The sequence below is a fragment of the Oenanthe melanoleuca genome, chromosome 4 (assembly GCF_029582105.1).
Source record: "Oenanthe melanoleuca isolate GR-GAL-2019-014 chromosome 4, OMel1.0, whole genome shotgun sequence".
Taxonomy (NCBI): Eukaryota; Metazoa; Chordata; class Aves; order Passeriformes; family Muscicapidae; genus Oenanthe; species Oenanthe melanoleuca.
The window spans coordinates 41,618,118-41,634,234 of NC_079337.1; the positions used below are offsets into that span (position 1 = coordinate 41,618,118).

The 16,117-nt window shown below is 33.3% G+C and overlaps 1 protein-coding gene across 5 annotated transcripts in view; it reads right to left on the reverse strand.

Annotated features, from left to right (window-relative positions):
- MICU3 (mitochondrial calcium uptake family member 3) overlaps positions 1 to 16,117 on the reverse strand; it is a 50,570-nt gene that overhangs the window by 21,437 nt on the left and 13,016 nt on the right. For 2 of the 5 annotated variants that reach the window (XM_056490069.1, XM_056490073.1), the window contains exons 3-9: positions 15,068 to 15,099; positions 14,224 to 14,302; positions 10,789 to 10,836; positions 9,397 to 9,479; positions 4,373 to 4,444; positions 3,016 to 3,054; positions 577 to 672 (exon numbers count right to left, since the gene is read on the reverse strand). In XM_056490069.1, coding sequence (XP_056346044.1) covers positions 577 to 672; positions 3,016 to 3,054; positions 4,373 to 4,444; positions 9,397 to 9,479; positions 10,789 to 10,836; positions 14,224 to 14,302; positions 15,068 to 15,099 — 449 coding nt within the window. The remainder of the gene's footprint in view (positions 1 to 576; positions 673 to 3,015; positions 3,055 to 4,372; positions 4,445 to 9,396; positions 9,480 to 10,788; positions 10,837 to 14,223; positions 14,303 to 15,067; positions 15,100 to 16,117) is intronic. The other 3 variants (XM_056490071.1, XM_056490070.1, XM_056490072.1) reach the window with 3 other exon arrangements.

Genomic DNA, 16,117 nt, shown 5'->3' on the forward strand with positions numbered 1-16,117 from the left:
TTTGACAGCCCAGTGGTATTTCTAGATCTCAATAATAACTGTGTAATATTAAAAAAAAGATGGACCAATGTTCTGGTTACCTTAAAACATTCCTGGTTTTCTCCAGTAATTAAAACAATCTTTGCATTATACTTTCTGTGAAGATTGGCTCTGATAATATACATAAAAAGCATGTTAAGACATAAAGATGACAAGCTTAAAGGGCTACAACTCTCAATAAAGTTATCATTTTACTGGACCACACCTAAATGACAAAGGTTTCCTGAATTGCTTCTCTAACTTTGAAATGCCATGACTATTATTGTTAGAAAATGCTTCATTCTGTGAGGACTGATGACAACTTAAACTTCCAACACTTTCAAAAGGTAACCTTGCTATTTCTTGGAAATGACAACCTTCAATTATCACACTGTATAGAATCAAATGCATTTCATCTGAGAACTTTCAGGTTTAAACCAAAGAAGGAATTAAAAGGAAAAGAAGAAACAAGGTGCATAATATAAGAAAGCAATCAGAACAGAATAGATGGAATAGCAGTCTGTTTATGGACTAGAGACCAGAGAGGTTGTTTTATACCTCCGCAAGGTCTGAAAAGAGTGCTTGGCTTGTGCTACGTCTCAAAGTATCCCAATAGCTTCTGGGGACAAGGTCCTCTCCTTCTGTTTTAAGAACCTGCAGTTTCAAGAAGCACAATTGTTTGAAAAACAAAAAACAACAGAACGACCATTCATAAACTTTAAAATCTTTTCTAACAGATCTTCAAAAGCAGGGCTGGTTCTCTTGCTTTCAAATAGTGACATTTTAACCAGTTACATGACACTTTGTAAATGAAAGGAACACTGGTCTATTACAGCTACTTGCTTAATGCTCTTGGCTGAGCCCAAAGTATCACCAGACTCCATTTTCCCAAACAAAGTAACGTCAAGAAAGCACAAGTGAAAATATTTACTAAAAGAACATTTCAAAATGGCCATTTAAACTCAGCATTTTGCCACAGTTTTTTCCATCATTTCTGTTTTTCCATAAAATATTAATTTATATACTTATATAATTAATTTTTCGTTGGCTAAAATAAAATTATCACCATACAACTAGTTATATAGAATAATTTAATCTGATATTCATTATTACATCATTGCAACAACAAAGAAAGGCAAAAAACAAGCCCAGTAAGTTCAACTTCAATTGTAACTTATCAGGAAAACACTATCCATGTCTGATGATCAAACTTTTAAGTTGTGTGAATGAACACTACATTCTTTCATGCATACAATTCTATGATTATATATTTTAAGTATTCATTGAATTTGTTCTCTTACTGGAATTACTTTAGTCAATTGAATTAGTACTTCTGGGCGTGCACATTTTATTTCCTTTACATGCATCACATCGTAGTTATCATGTTCTGGTTGGCATTTGGCCAATGAAAGCACTCATGCAGTACATGCCAAAGCTGTCTTAGACACAAATGCAGTATGCACCAGAACATGACTTGAAAGAATTAACCTATGCAAATGAAAATACTAAAATATTTGACCCATTAAAAACATCACCATATCCTTTTTATGACCTATGGACCTCAAGACATTTAAAAAAAAAATCAGAACTGATTTGTAAGATGAAGTGAGGAGAAGGGCCTCATGCATGAGGCAGCATGTTGGATTATCCCAGACATTTTAGGGTTGCATCTCCTTGGAACCTGGGTATCTTCAACTCCTCAGGGCATCAAGGGAAACAAGGCTGCTACATTTCTTATTTCAGTAGGAGAAATAGAAAGAAACCCAAAATATCAATTTTAGGAGATGAGGGATTTATTGAATTCCTATAGACCTAAGTCTCCTTTGCATGGAGATCTCCATTCAGACAGTAGGAGGGCAAAAATGCACACACCTGGGCATTATCTTGATATAGTGTTTGGACATGGCTGGAATCCAGGAGATTTTTTTACTAAAGCTGAAAATTACATAAGTAGAATGCCTAACCAGTTTGGTTTCAGTTTGAAACAGGAGCAAGCATGGGAATTTGGCAATCACTGCAAGTTTTGCTGCAGTAAAGCCTGAAATCCATTGAATCATAAGGTTCTGCATATTATACTTCATTTTAATCACATCACTGCAGTGTGCCCATCATATCAACTACACATTTTAATTCAACAGACTTCCTTCCTCCATATTGCTCAAATTGTAGGTGCCAACTCCACAAGAAATAAATCTCTGCATTTCTGAATAATTATTTAAAGAAACAAATTTTAAAATTGGAATTTCACTAGTCACCTAATTCTCCTGTATCCCATCCCCCCACCTGGAATATCACAATAAAGCTACAAGATGAATTCTTCTATTTAAACATCAGATCAGTCTGTTTTTTAAAAACTGTTTTACTTCTGCCATGATACAGAAATTAATCAAGTAATGATGAAGACATTAAAAACCTCAGAAGATCCCTTGCTGTTTCTCCTTTTCATCCCTCAAAAATGATGGAAAAGAAGGTTACTGTCACCTAATTGATACAGAGAATATTTTCTGTAAAATCTTTTCCTAGTTCAGCACTGAAAATTCTTACATATTTTTTCTGTAGGTGAAGCATAAAAATAGGAAAGCTCTCTTCAGGTTTCTTTTTGGGGGCAATAAAGAGGTGAAGGATTCAATTGACTAATTATTCACACTATACCCAAGGAAACAAAGAGATGGATCAAATGACTCATGCAGGATGACTTAATTTACACACATTAGTTAAAAATATGTCCACAGTTTATTCAAATGCATTTTGTACTTTCCCTTAAAAATATTGTTTCCTCCATTTTATATAAATGGAGAGCAACCTTTCCTCCTGGTAGGCTTGCATGTTCAGCATGCATGCAACAATCTTTTATGCAAGTCAAGATTCCTCACTTTTTTACTGATTAGCAGAAATAATCTACTTGGTAAAAAGATAAATACAATAAATTTTCTTATAGCATATTATTTAATCTCACTGGTGAAGACTGCATCAATTGAAAATAATTAGAGTACATACACTGTTAGTAGGAGTATGATATCCATAAAGTTGAAGACGCTGACATACAGCAAAAATGGGCCAAGCCAAGTATCACATGTCAGAATGAAGATAAAAGAAGGGGGGAAAAAAAGACAACAGAATAGGTTAAGACAAGCAAACCTTTACTTTACATATTATTAGTCTTTTGGTTTATTTGTTTTCAAAATGACAATGAAGAAAAAAATGGTTTATTTCCAGTCTTACTCTTCAAATTTTCAAAAGGGAAGTGCACATTTTTAGAGATTACCCTCAGGACTTATGTGCCATTTTGCATTCTTTAAGTTTTCCAAAAGCTCTCTCTTTAAGTAGGTTTCCTTTGCTCAAAATAAACAGTCTATGAGAGATTCAACAACTGACGTATGGTTTTGAAAAGCTGAGCAGGATAGGTCCCTCAGTGTGGGAAGAAAAAAATCCTTTTTTTCTCAGGGAAGGTTTAAAAAGTATTAATTCTTGAAAATTATATTTACTGTGGTTCAGGGACAAAGAACTGAGACGGAGCATTGATGTTGGCAAAAATAAAATGGACACTGAGAAGCTCTGCTGATATGTCAAAATGTTTCTTATAATAAGGAATTCTTCCATAAATATGCAAATTGAACATGTTTTTCTGCTCTCTGCTTGACAAAGATTTCTCCCTGATATTTATTTTTTCAACAGTCAAAGAAGTACCTTTTACTGCTGCTGTCCCTCAGACAAACCACCACAGACTCATTTACTTCTGACTTACCTTTTTTATTTATTTGCATGAAAGGCAAATTTGACATTAAATGACTACCCAATATTTCATGAAAATATATTCAGATTAATGTATTTTGCATAGGTCATAAGCATTATTTAATACAAAATTAAATTTGAATATAAAATCTAAGTTCAGTTGTAACTTTTCATAATCTATTTTAAAACTGCTGTGTGGATAACAAGCACCAGGATGAGTAGGTCTACATGAACAGCTTCAGTTAGCTCTGAAAGCAAGTGTATCACTTGGTCTTCCCACTGACAGTAACACTTCCTGTCATTACAGACACTGGGTTATTACTATTCACTTTTCCCTAAATTTCTAAACTCCAAATGAAATTAAATCTACTGTCACAACATATACTAGAGCATTTAAACACAATTTTTTCCTTCATATAAACCACTTACTCTTTTATTTTCCATTTACTGCAGTTTAGGCTAAATATTGGTTTTTTCTACATATAAAGTTATGCATATTCTTTTAGAAATATGAATTTAGTGTTTTAAAAAAAGGATTGGTGAAATATATACACACATAATTTTGTCCTACATCAAAAAAAGTGAAAAAACTACCAGATGCAACTTCTCCGATTTTACTTACCAGCATTGCACGTTTTTCTTCATCTCCTCTTTTTTCTCGCTTCTCATTTTTTTTCCTGAAGATCTCTTGGAGCTAAAAACCAAACCATGTTGTTCATAATTAGTGTTCAGTCTGTTTTCACATGCATAACAGTATCCTTCATCATAAGGAACATTACTAACAGTATTAAAATGCAGTTCTTTACTGAAATATCCGAGTTTTAATGATGCTTTATTCATACTGTTCATACTCATGCCTTCATTTTCCTTCTGTGACTTAAAGTACCATACAGAAAGGGAAAAATTAAGGGTAACAATTCTATTCCACAAAATAAGGGCAACAATTCTACTTGGGAGCACAATACTAAGAACATCTTATTTAGCCAGTCTGCCCTATATAAAAAGGGGAAGTTAAATCCTTTTTCACCACCTCAAAGCACATCCTTTCTTTTCAGGCTCTAATTAGTATCTGTGTGGTCATGTAGTCAACTGAATCAATCTTTTTTTCATATTAGTTTCCAACCTGATCAGTTCTTACTCCTGCTGGCACAAGGGAGGGGTAGAAACACCTGGTGGGGGTGAAACATTCCCCTTCAGCAGCAACAAACTACTACTCAAGAGTAATTTATCAAGTACCCTTTCTTTTCAAGTCTGTTCAAAGAATACCTTCAGGTCTTGTAAAACACCCCTTTCACAACTATCTCAACATGAAGAGCTTTAAACATGACTTCTGAGAAAACCTCAAATACAAGATTTCAAACATACAGATTCTTAAGCATATTTATTTTTGTAAAGTCTTCAGAGTAAGAACTGGATTGTACTTATCTTTCTTTGCAAGTATCTGTTTTATTTAGGTATTTTTATTTATAGCAACATGTTCCCAAACCATTAGGAAAAAGTCCCACAGTTTAGCAAGAACAGAGCAATATTAACTATGATATCATCTAGGTGTCTACTACAACTTTAGCTTTTAAAAAACTGCATGTGAAAATATTGTACTATCATGTGTAGCATTTGTTTTCCTCTAACTGGGCTAGAAAAAGAATAAACCCTGATCTGAGAAACTTGTAGACCTTGAATATGGTATTTTCAGAACCAAACACCTTGGCATACAGACACAGTTGTGTAAGTTGTGTAAGTTGTGTAAGTCTGGTAAAACCTGATAATGTAATGTCATGTACACAGAGCTCCATTGAGTGTGAAATGTAAAGTATGTGTGATAAACTTTGCAAATAAATTTTCCAAACTAAATTTCAGGATATCTTTATTTCAGAGAAGGCAGATGACCAAGACAAAGGGATCAGCAAGCTTTACTGCACGGGGTATGACAACATTGCAATCAAAGAAGACAATGTTTAGTGATTAAGTGTAGTGATTTAGTGAGTAAGTTTAGTGATTAAGTAGCAAACATATTTATAAAAACATTCTATGAATTTCCAAAACTGACTACTGAGTTTTCTGGAATTTCCTACAAGTCAAATACAGACCAGAACATTTTGTGTATCACAATACCTGTTTTTGAATATACGATAAATTTACAGACCTTGGTAAATTTTTCAAATTTTTTTGCAAACCTACAGGCACAAGTTACTGTAACTTATGCTAACAAGGAAAGAGTCATGATAGGAGACTACTATACAATGTGCAACCCAGAACAATGCAAAGAAAAAAGCTAAATGAACAGAAAGAAATAGAAAGAAAATCCCTTGTGAAAAGTGAAGTGACAAGCCATCAAGCAGGAGAGAAGAGTGGCAGTAATTGAAAAACCAAAAAAGATCAGTAAAAAGCAAGGCATCCTTGGATGTATTTCTCCTGCCACAGAGGCAAAGGAGTAGGATTCTGTTGCATGCATTATTAAAGCCCTTGCTAAACTTCTGGAAATGGATCTTTTGTTCAGAAAGAGTGCTATAGGATACCAGTGAGTGAAAATAAGTGAATGCAAAAAGGGTCTAGGAGTACTTTCATAGGAACATTGTTTGAAACAGGATAATGAGATTGACTGCTGAAGGCAGCAAAAATAAGATCTCCAATAACAAGGCAACACAATCCTTCTGTTCCCTGACCTCACCCCTATGACATAAGCAAAGAGGAAAGCACAAACACCATGAAATTAGTTTACAAAAACAATACAGCTGCTATATGAAAAATTTAGTATTTTTCAAGTCTCCACTGGACATGCTGTTTTCCTCAAGAATCACATAACACGTGATCCATAAACAAAGCTCTTCAAAGTCTCTTTATTTGTAAAACTGAATAGCATTTACTTACCAATTTTTTGATAGCTGCCTGTAATTGAGGGATAAATATTTTACAAATGTTGGGTAGTTCAAATGGCAGGTTTTTTTTTTTCCTTTTCTCAGGCACACAGGATATGATACATCATATTAAAGCAAGGTGAGTAAAGATGCCAAATGTATGTTCTGGGGCCAGTTCTATCACAGCTGCAGTATCACTGAATCAGCTTGTATTTACCTATTTGCTTTTACTACACAAAAATCTATCTACATATCTATTTTAGTCTTTTTCATTTCAGATCTAACATTCTGACTTAAGGGTTCTGATATAATTTTTGAAGGATCACTGACACCTAAAGAAGCAGAGTTGCACTCAAGTTTAATCTATATAAATCTGTTAAATACAATCATAGGTAGGGGACACTATAACTAATGTTTGAAAATTCTACTTTCTTTTATCCACCAATTCTGCTAACAGAAAAAGAGTAAGGAGAAACTTTATACAGGGATCATGACAGAGAACAAATACATAGCAGGACGTGAAGAGGACTAAAAACATAGTTAAAAAGAAAGATGCAATATCCATAGTTAAATATTGTCCTGGTTTCCCACTTTCCCACATGCTTATTTTATTTCATTTTTAGCATCAGTTTCTGAAAGACAAAGCCTCTTGCTTCAATTTCCTCCCATTTAGCTGTTTTAATGGAAGTCCTTTTTCTCTTTTAGAACAAACTTGGCAGTCTATTCCACCACACTGTTTAATTGAATCATGAAACATGCTTGCTTATCTTCTTCTCCCTCTATTTTTTGCTTTTGTTAATTATTCCAATTTTTGCTGGTTTGTTCCTCCAACAGGAGGAGATGCTTATTAAGAATTAGCACATACAAGGAGGTGTACATTTAATAACAGGATACAAAAAATGCCACAATTCGCAAGTGGCGTCACCTTCCAAAATAAATTTAGAATTTAAGCAGACACCTGTTCTACCTAAGCCATGTCACCATAACAAGCCCTCAGATCTCAGATCTCACTTTCCTGAAAAGGAGAATTAAGGAAAGTTCAGTTAAGGAAAGCTTCTTCCATATTTCTATTTTCTTAAGGTCAGCATAGTTTATTTGAATCAATTAAGAAACCACACACAGGAAACCAGGATGTCTTTATTTTAAATAAATTTGGCTCTGACACTTAAATACATTCCATGTCTGTTTCATTCTTTGTATTTTGCTCCATCTTTTTCAATAAGGCACTGAACTTTTTCTCATGTGTACTCACATGTATTTATTTATAAACTCAACTACAAAAATATATGAAGATGAAATTTATGTCTTTTACACAAACATTTTTTCTAACATCTAATTCAATTCTTATAAATGTTTTATTGTATTGATCATCTGTACTTGTTCAGTAGAAAATTAAGGCCTTGTATAGTCTTCAGAAAGCTTGTCTGCATCACTAGCCATAAAATTTTCAATGTTAACTTCTAAGGAAATTTCAAAACCTATGTTCATCATAACTGAGTACTTCAGTGTAATCCCAGACAGTTGCTGCCTATGGACACTAACAATCTCTGGTTTATGGTGAACTGTTTTTAATATAAAGCCATACAGTTATTTTAAACTCAGAAGCCCTAACTTTGAGTGGTCAATTTTCTGCGTTTCCTTGTCTTTTTCAAATGATAAATCACTGGCATTTATTTGGAATCACAGTCACCACCCATTTCTCCTGAAATCAGAAAATAAATTAACATAAATCTAAAATTGTCCTCTTGTTAGTGCAAAGATCATTCTCCTGAACTTGGTGCATCCTACCACCTAAAAACTTATGAAATATTCAAATTTTAAGATGCAATTATCAGATTAATCATGATAAAAATGAATATATAGTAGATGATTTAAGATTTTCAAATATTTTCCCTCAAGTGCCAAATTAGTCTTAATTTTCAAATCTCAACAACGCGTGAATTTTTCTTTTAAAGTCTGGGCTCTTTAGAACAGTTTAGATTTATAACCTGAAAAAATAAACTGTGCTTAAATAATTAATAAGATAAATTTACAGAACTGCTTTTTCCAAGCCATAAACAGAGTAAAGCTCTAATTTGAAAAATATTGTAATTCAAATTAGTAATGTAATAAAACCTTGGATGCAACCAAACTACTGCCAAGTTCTGGGTATCCTGCCATCTGTTCCAAAGCACATGGAAATTATTCAGGTCAAAGTCAATTTCACTTGTAGGAATATTCTCCTTAAACAGCTGAACCCCAGCTTAGCAAATTGCTTCAGCATATGGATTTATGGGCTAAACTAGATATATGTACAGTATGTTTTATTTCATTACAAATCTTGTCCAAACCAGATGACAGTGTCACATTATGTCAGTCAATATTTTCAGGTCACTCATAATTATCAGCAGACCAAATGGCAAAGTGAGGTGATCTCCCAGCAAAAGATTCTTTTACAAATCCTTTCATCATCAGAGCAATTAAATAACTCTGTTAAAACCGTTAAAACATTTCTATTATTTTAATAGCTACTGTGACTACAGTAGCAATTAAAAGATCCAGAATAAAAACTAGAGTAAAAACTAGAGTTAAGCTTCACAAATAGTTACATACAACACTCCTGTGCATTCTAAGAAGGAGCTTCTATTTTCAGTTTACATTATAAAAACTATTTTTATGAAATAAGGCAAATAAACAACTACATTCAGTGAAGAATAGCTAGCAATAGTTAGCAATATAGATAGTACTCTCATGACTACTGACATCATAACATTAGCTTCAAGACTACATCAAAAACTGCAAATATACATACCACTAAGAATTCCTTTTTGTCCACCATTTCATTGCCATCAGTATCGAACATGTTGAAAGCAATTCGAAAACCTGCATGTGGCTCTGTCATAAAAATGCCAAACGTTCAATTATTTATTTCCTTGGAAAGAAAGCAAGTGTAATAATCTACAAAATTATTTGGTGTCCCTTCATAAAAGCCAGAACCTCAACTAATTTAAATCAGGATATTTGTGTACATATTAAATGCAAATCATAACATCTGTAAAACAGTATAACCCATTTATTCAAACAGAAGGCATGCTCACGAAAGTAGAAATAGAACATGAAACACTCAAGAATTATATCTCATAAAAGAGTGTTAGTTCAGGGGTAGAGAAAATTTTATATTACAAACACAGATATGTAGAAAATAAATTTTCTATGAAAACAGTGTTCTAAAGGACACTAAAAGATTTTGAAAAAAAAAGGTACAGGATGCAACTCCTGGTCAAAGTAAATGTTATGCTGAAAGACACTCAACATTTTTTTGTTTACATGTTTAGAGTCATTAAAATTTGAGATCAGGTTAGAACTTTAAATTATTTCTGAAACATGGCAACTTTGAAGGTAATTTTAAGTAAAGCCTTTATGCAACATTTTGGGGATACCCACTGATTTGCAATCATGAATGAATTATGGCCAAAAGTTAATTCAGACAACAAAGAAATGATGGAAGAATCATTGATCCCATAGTGGATGATAATAAGGGTTCAGGGTCAAGTTCCAGCTCTGATCCATAACAGGAATCCAGTTCATGTCCAAAGAAACCCCACTAAAGAATCCAATAGAAATTATTTAATTACATGTAAGTAAAAGACAAGTAAAATTCTTTTCTTCTTCCCAGAAACACCTCTTAAAATATAAAATAGTCTGTATCAGGCTTAGTTTACTCTAAGTTATTTTACTTCAATTTTATGGAGATAGAATAATTATTTTTCAAATTTTTTAGTGTTTCTGATATAAACACTTTATATTTTACCACTGACTCTTTGATTTTACCCATTATGCACTAACTGGTGAAACAAATCAGCAATAATGTGTATCTTTCTGTTCTCCCTATATTAAGTATCCCTTATGAACTTCAGCAAATTTAGCTACAAATTCTGTAAGAATTTCAAACAAGAAAATAAATTTAAGCTCTTAACCGAATTTAACTGGAGTGTATAGACAGCTTTCTCAAAAGCCACTAAAAGGTATTCTAGATAATAATGCATTTAAATAATGCATAACACAAGAGTTCACAAAGGCAAAAGAGGTTCAGAGGGACACAGAGATGTATGGTGGGATGGGAAGTGTAATTTAACACACAACAACATATTCAGAGCTTTGAAATTGTAAGGAATCTTTTAGACTTCTTCTCTAAAATACTTACTTGTTAAAATACATAAGAGGAATAAATATTCTGTGTAAGATATCACACCTGAAGACAAAAGAAAAAAAAAAGATGCCATGTTAGTTTCACCTTGCCTTCACACTCTAAACTTGAAAACACTAAATCTATATATAAGAAGAATTTTTGCACATGTGCATATGCATATTCATACTTGTATGCATGTAACTATTTAACCTAGTCAGTAAGTTATTTGTCTACAATATTCACTTATGACCTGGGGCTTTTTGTTTGGGTTTGTATTTTAGGGGAAGAGTACATTAAACATGGCGAGTAAATTAACAGTCAGTGGAACACAGATCATTAAACAGAATCTGGATACTCTTAAAAGCTAATATAAATGATTTATTCCATTTTCTTTGCAAAAAACCCACCAGTAATTCATGATAATACTCTTTAACAGTATGAAAACATTTACTTTGAGAACATTAATAGTGCTTCCTCCTGATACACACCACTTGAATACAGTTCTTGACTTTATTAAGTGCTTTGTAAGCACATGTGCTGTATTAACTGAAAACTTAATCTCTCTTTTTTGCAAGATTACAAAAGGGAACCACACTGTGGAATGGCATTCCTATTCTCTTCAGAAGTGATTAAGGCAAAATTTAAATTAGAGCTGAAGTCAATACCCAAATAGTATGTCTGTTACCACACACTGTACTTGTGCTTTTCTAGCTGTGGAGTATGGGGTAGAGAGACAACCTTGCAGAATGTCCAGAGCTGCAATGAAGAGAAGCATCTCGTAGTTCAGAAAGAATGGAAAACAGCTTGCAGCTCTCCCAAAAGCCTTTAGCTCCAATGATCTTTGAGGATGAACTAGGAAAACTTGTTCCTAATTTCTCACAAATTGGTTTTGTCTGTCCTCCAAAACCAGAATTGTTAAGTCAGTCCACAATATTAGATTATTTCAAAAGAGTGAAAAAAAAAAGCATTTAGATGCCTGAGAGTAAAGATGTCTATCAGCTACGATTTTCAAAAGTTGCTAGCTGTCTCCTTGATTTCAGTCCAAGTCAGGTGCAAAAGTTTTTCCAAAAACAGCCACATCTTTGGATGTTTAAATATCTTTTAAAATCTGACTTAACTGAATATATGACAAACAAACAAAAAAAAAAGCAATCATCTGATTTTTTTTGCACTGAAAAACCTGGACAATTAAAACTAAAAACACTGTATCATTCATGTGGATTTTATTTCCATTATACTTCATATCCCATCTTCTGATCCAAGAGCAAATTTAGGTCTTCAGAACCAGAATTTTATTACTGCTAGCAGATATAGTTAGAAAAGTTACTATGGTTTTTTAATACCACCTACTCTTTTTCTCAATTTACACATTATTGAAGATTAGAAATTATTAAATACAGGCATTTAAGCAATATATGCTATATGCTTTATCTTTTTGACTTTATACAGCAGCTTGCAGAAATTAAGTTTTCAAAGGCCTGCTTGAATCTGTTTGGACAAGCACCTATCAAGAAATCAGATACCTCAAAGGTTCTCATTCAGTGATGGAAAACATTCTTTAATAGCTAGTCAATAAATGTAAATATGTATTTTTTTGTTTTTGTGATGGCACATTCTTTGTTGTAAAAAAGGAAGAAAGTTATGATTTTAAAGGTCTTTTCCAACCTAGTTAATTTTGTGATTCTGCAATTGTCAAGTAGTCCATCACAGGTACATAGAAAGCATAATAAATGGAGTTGAAAGCCTTCTCTCCTTTTGTTTGTACTGGCATATTGTAGTTGCAAACAGATAGTTCTGGTTGATTGCTCTGAGTGTTATGGGAGAGAGGCTCTGAAATGATGATTGAAGGGAAAGAAAAACTTACACTAAGATCAGAAAGGAGAGGAGGGCACTCAAGGGTAAAACATAATAAAAACTTAAGGTCAATGGGCATAAATCTGTGTGCCTCTGCTGAATTACATAAATCCATGGCAAAATAAATGGACACAGGCTTTTCCTAATTGCTTTATATGTGCATGCTAAAAAAAAAAAAAAAAAAAGTAAAACCAAAAAAATAAAGACTAAATTATAACTAAGGAGACCTGAATTCTATTTCCATTTCTTTCACCAATTTACACTATCAGCCATAGGACCCATCACATTTTCTTGTATTTTCTGCAAAACCGGGCAATAGAACTCACTTTTTCATAAGACATGCTGAAAAGATATCCAACAACTAAAGTCTAATACTAATTTTACCATCTTACTTTGACAGTTTGAGTCCTACCAATTCCATCAACTTCTGCAGAAAACTGGAGTAATATATTGTTGAATCAAGACTGTGCACGTTGTAGACATTTTATGACAGACCTAATAAGCAACATTAGATGCCTTTTTAACTGATAATGTATTGATTTAACAGATTATGAGGCTGAATTTTTATGCAAATAATATTTCAAAAGTCAGCTGTTCTGACTATATAGACAGCCTAGAGCAAAGATGTACACTGAAATACAATGCAAAGATGTGCCAATTCCTGCATCTCTGGAGTGCTGGCTAAAGACTCAGGGAAAAAAAATGTGAGTGCCTCCATGCACTAGAGAGCCTCCTTTGAGAGTATGTCCATACTACTTTCTCCTTGAATAAATCTGATCTTCATTTGAGTTATATTAATCAATTACATACATATGTTTGATTTGGATTCTGTTGCTGGTGTGCTTATTTTAAACAGCCATAAAGTGTCATTCTTTTATAACAAGTACTTGTGTCTGCTTTTGAAAGTATTTCAGATGTGCCACCACACCTTTGCCACTCTGAATATACTCAAAGAATTATGTGGATTATTTATCATAAGTAGATTTTAAATGTCTGTAAACCCATCATTGTTTAATTCCCTCTGTTTTTTTGCTGTGAAGTGATAGAGTTTATAAGGAAAGAAAAAAATACAACAGAGGAGATCAGGAATGACTCTTGGCTCTTTGCTTACCAATAGTATGAGTTTTAAAAGCTATCAAAACCCTTATCTAAGGAATTTAAAGAATATATAACATTTCTGAAACTGTCTCATTGTGTTGTGTACAAAATGCTTATTCAGTGATGTAAGATATCACTACTGTCTTTAGAAATAATCACATTATTGAACCCATTGAAAAGAAGCAAAGAGATATTGTTTCTTTACTGGAATATTCTATCTATAGTCCAGAGGTCATTCATGGCAACAAACTGAACCTGAAATATTCAAACATCAACTTAACAAACTCTGATTCCACAATCACTTAAAGAGGGTAGTTGGAAGGTGGCATCATTAAAACACTGTAGAGATTTCATGAAACTTTTCTGTGGTGAAAAATGTAGAAAGCAACAGCAAGCACTCTTTTATTTCTGAAAATGTGACTCAGATTAAAGTACATAGTCACAAAAAAGTTAATAGAATGATAATTTGGTTCAGGAAAATTAATTCTCCTCAATCACCTTTCTCATTAAGGTTACGGAAAAGTTTGGATGATCCTTTCCAAACCGGTGGTGTCTCCATAAGGATCTGATTCAGTTCCTAAAAAAATAAGGTTTGAAAAATTTTAACGCATACATTTCAGTATTTAATGAAGTAAACAAAAGACAAGGACCTGCATGCAAATCTACCAGTTAACTGAACTTCAGTTACCACAATGATTTTGGAAGGACTCAAGCACTCCGTAAATTTTTGCACACACGATTACTGCAAGAATTACTCATCTGCATGAATACTAACTATTGCTGAGCTGGAGAGAGACATGCAATGTATTTTTGGCTGAAATAACTCATCACTGCTCATACTGACTGAAGCCAAGGATAAGTCCCCCCGGATTTCAGTAAGGTTTTCATACAAAATCCGAGCAAAAGTTCTTTTAAAACACTTGACCTGAACTAAAGCAAACTTCACCCATGAATATGAATGTACTTTTCTTAAAACACAGGGAAACAGAGTCCTTTTGCAGTTATACAAATTAAAAAAAAAAGAAAAAAGAGGTACTTAAATACCACAAAAGGGTGGGAGTGGCATAAATATTTCAGGCAGTTTTGGATACACCTATTTCACCTAGACACTAAGAAATGCAGTCAGATATAGACTGAGGGAGAAACTGAGAGATGTTTGAGAAAGTCAGTAAATCCAACAAAACAGGCACAGCAGCTAAATTATCTAAGATTCTGGATTCAGCTGAGTCTGAAGTGACAAAAATGAAGAAATTAAACTCTCCTCTGCCTCTACATTTACATCAAGAATGAAATCAACTACCAAAATGTTTTGTTACGAGACCACCCAGGAATTATTGCTCACCTGCTTTGAAAGGGATCGCCATTTTTTAGCATCTGCAACAAAAGGAGAAGTTATGAATGCACAGAATTTAGTTATGCCCATGTGGAGTAATGAAAATTGGACTGCATCTATACTGTGTTTTCTAGACAAAGAATTATTTGCGTTACTTTATGAGTAAAGTCTTTATGTTATTACGAAACCCTTTAACTTAATACATACCTGAAGTCCTAACTTTAAAGAACCAATTCAGATGTAGTTTAAAATCCCGCTCTGCTTCAATGAGGGAAAAGACTTTCAACCTCCAAAACACATCCTTAAAACATTTAACAGGAAATAGTGGACATTCATACTAACCCCTGGTATCAATATTCTGAGATGATTATTTAGTAGCAGTAGTATTAAAATGCAAATTGTAAGGGGATCTGGATTATTACCCTTCCTTCATGGACTACTCATATTTTTTTAAGCAAATACACAAAAAAAGCCCTTGAAACTACACTGAGTGCTTAGACACCCTTCATCCCTTCCTACCAACTCAGATTCCTTTTCCAGCCTCTGTCAGGTTCAATTATTTGGTAGTTATAATTGAACAGGAGCTGTCCATAATGACTCAAGAATTCAAAACTTCAGGTTCATCACCATTTCTCAAGACAAATATTTATACAGATTCAATATTGTGATACAGCATTGTGAATATCAGAATTCACAAAGGTCCTGAAAGTAGTATTTAATGTAGTCAAACCCATAACTTTTTGGTGGGTAAAGGCTTCTTTTTATAGAGCAAAATTATACTTCAAAAGGCATTTTTGCTTTTTGACAAAGCTGAAGACCTTTCTAGTCTTCATTCATAAAAACCCCAGATATAAATTCTTTTTTTATTATGCAAAACAGATGGTCTAGTAGGTCAGCCTGAATGGACCCAATTATATTCAACTGGGAAGTTATTCATAAAATTACTCCAAAAAAAAAAAAAAAAATGTTTAGAATGTATTATTAGAAAATTTCCTTCCTTAAATGTGCTACTTTCATTCAACAGAGCAAGAAAATTTACTTGCTCAAGAAGACCAAATG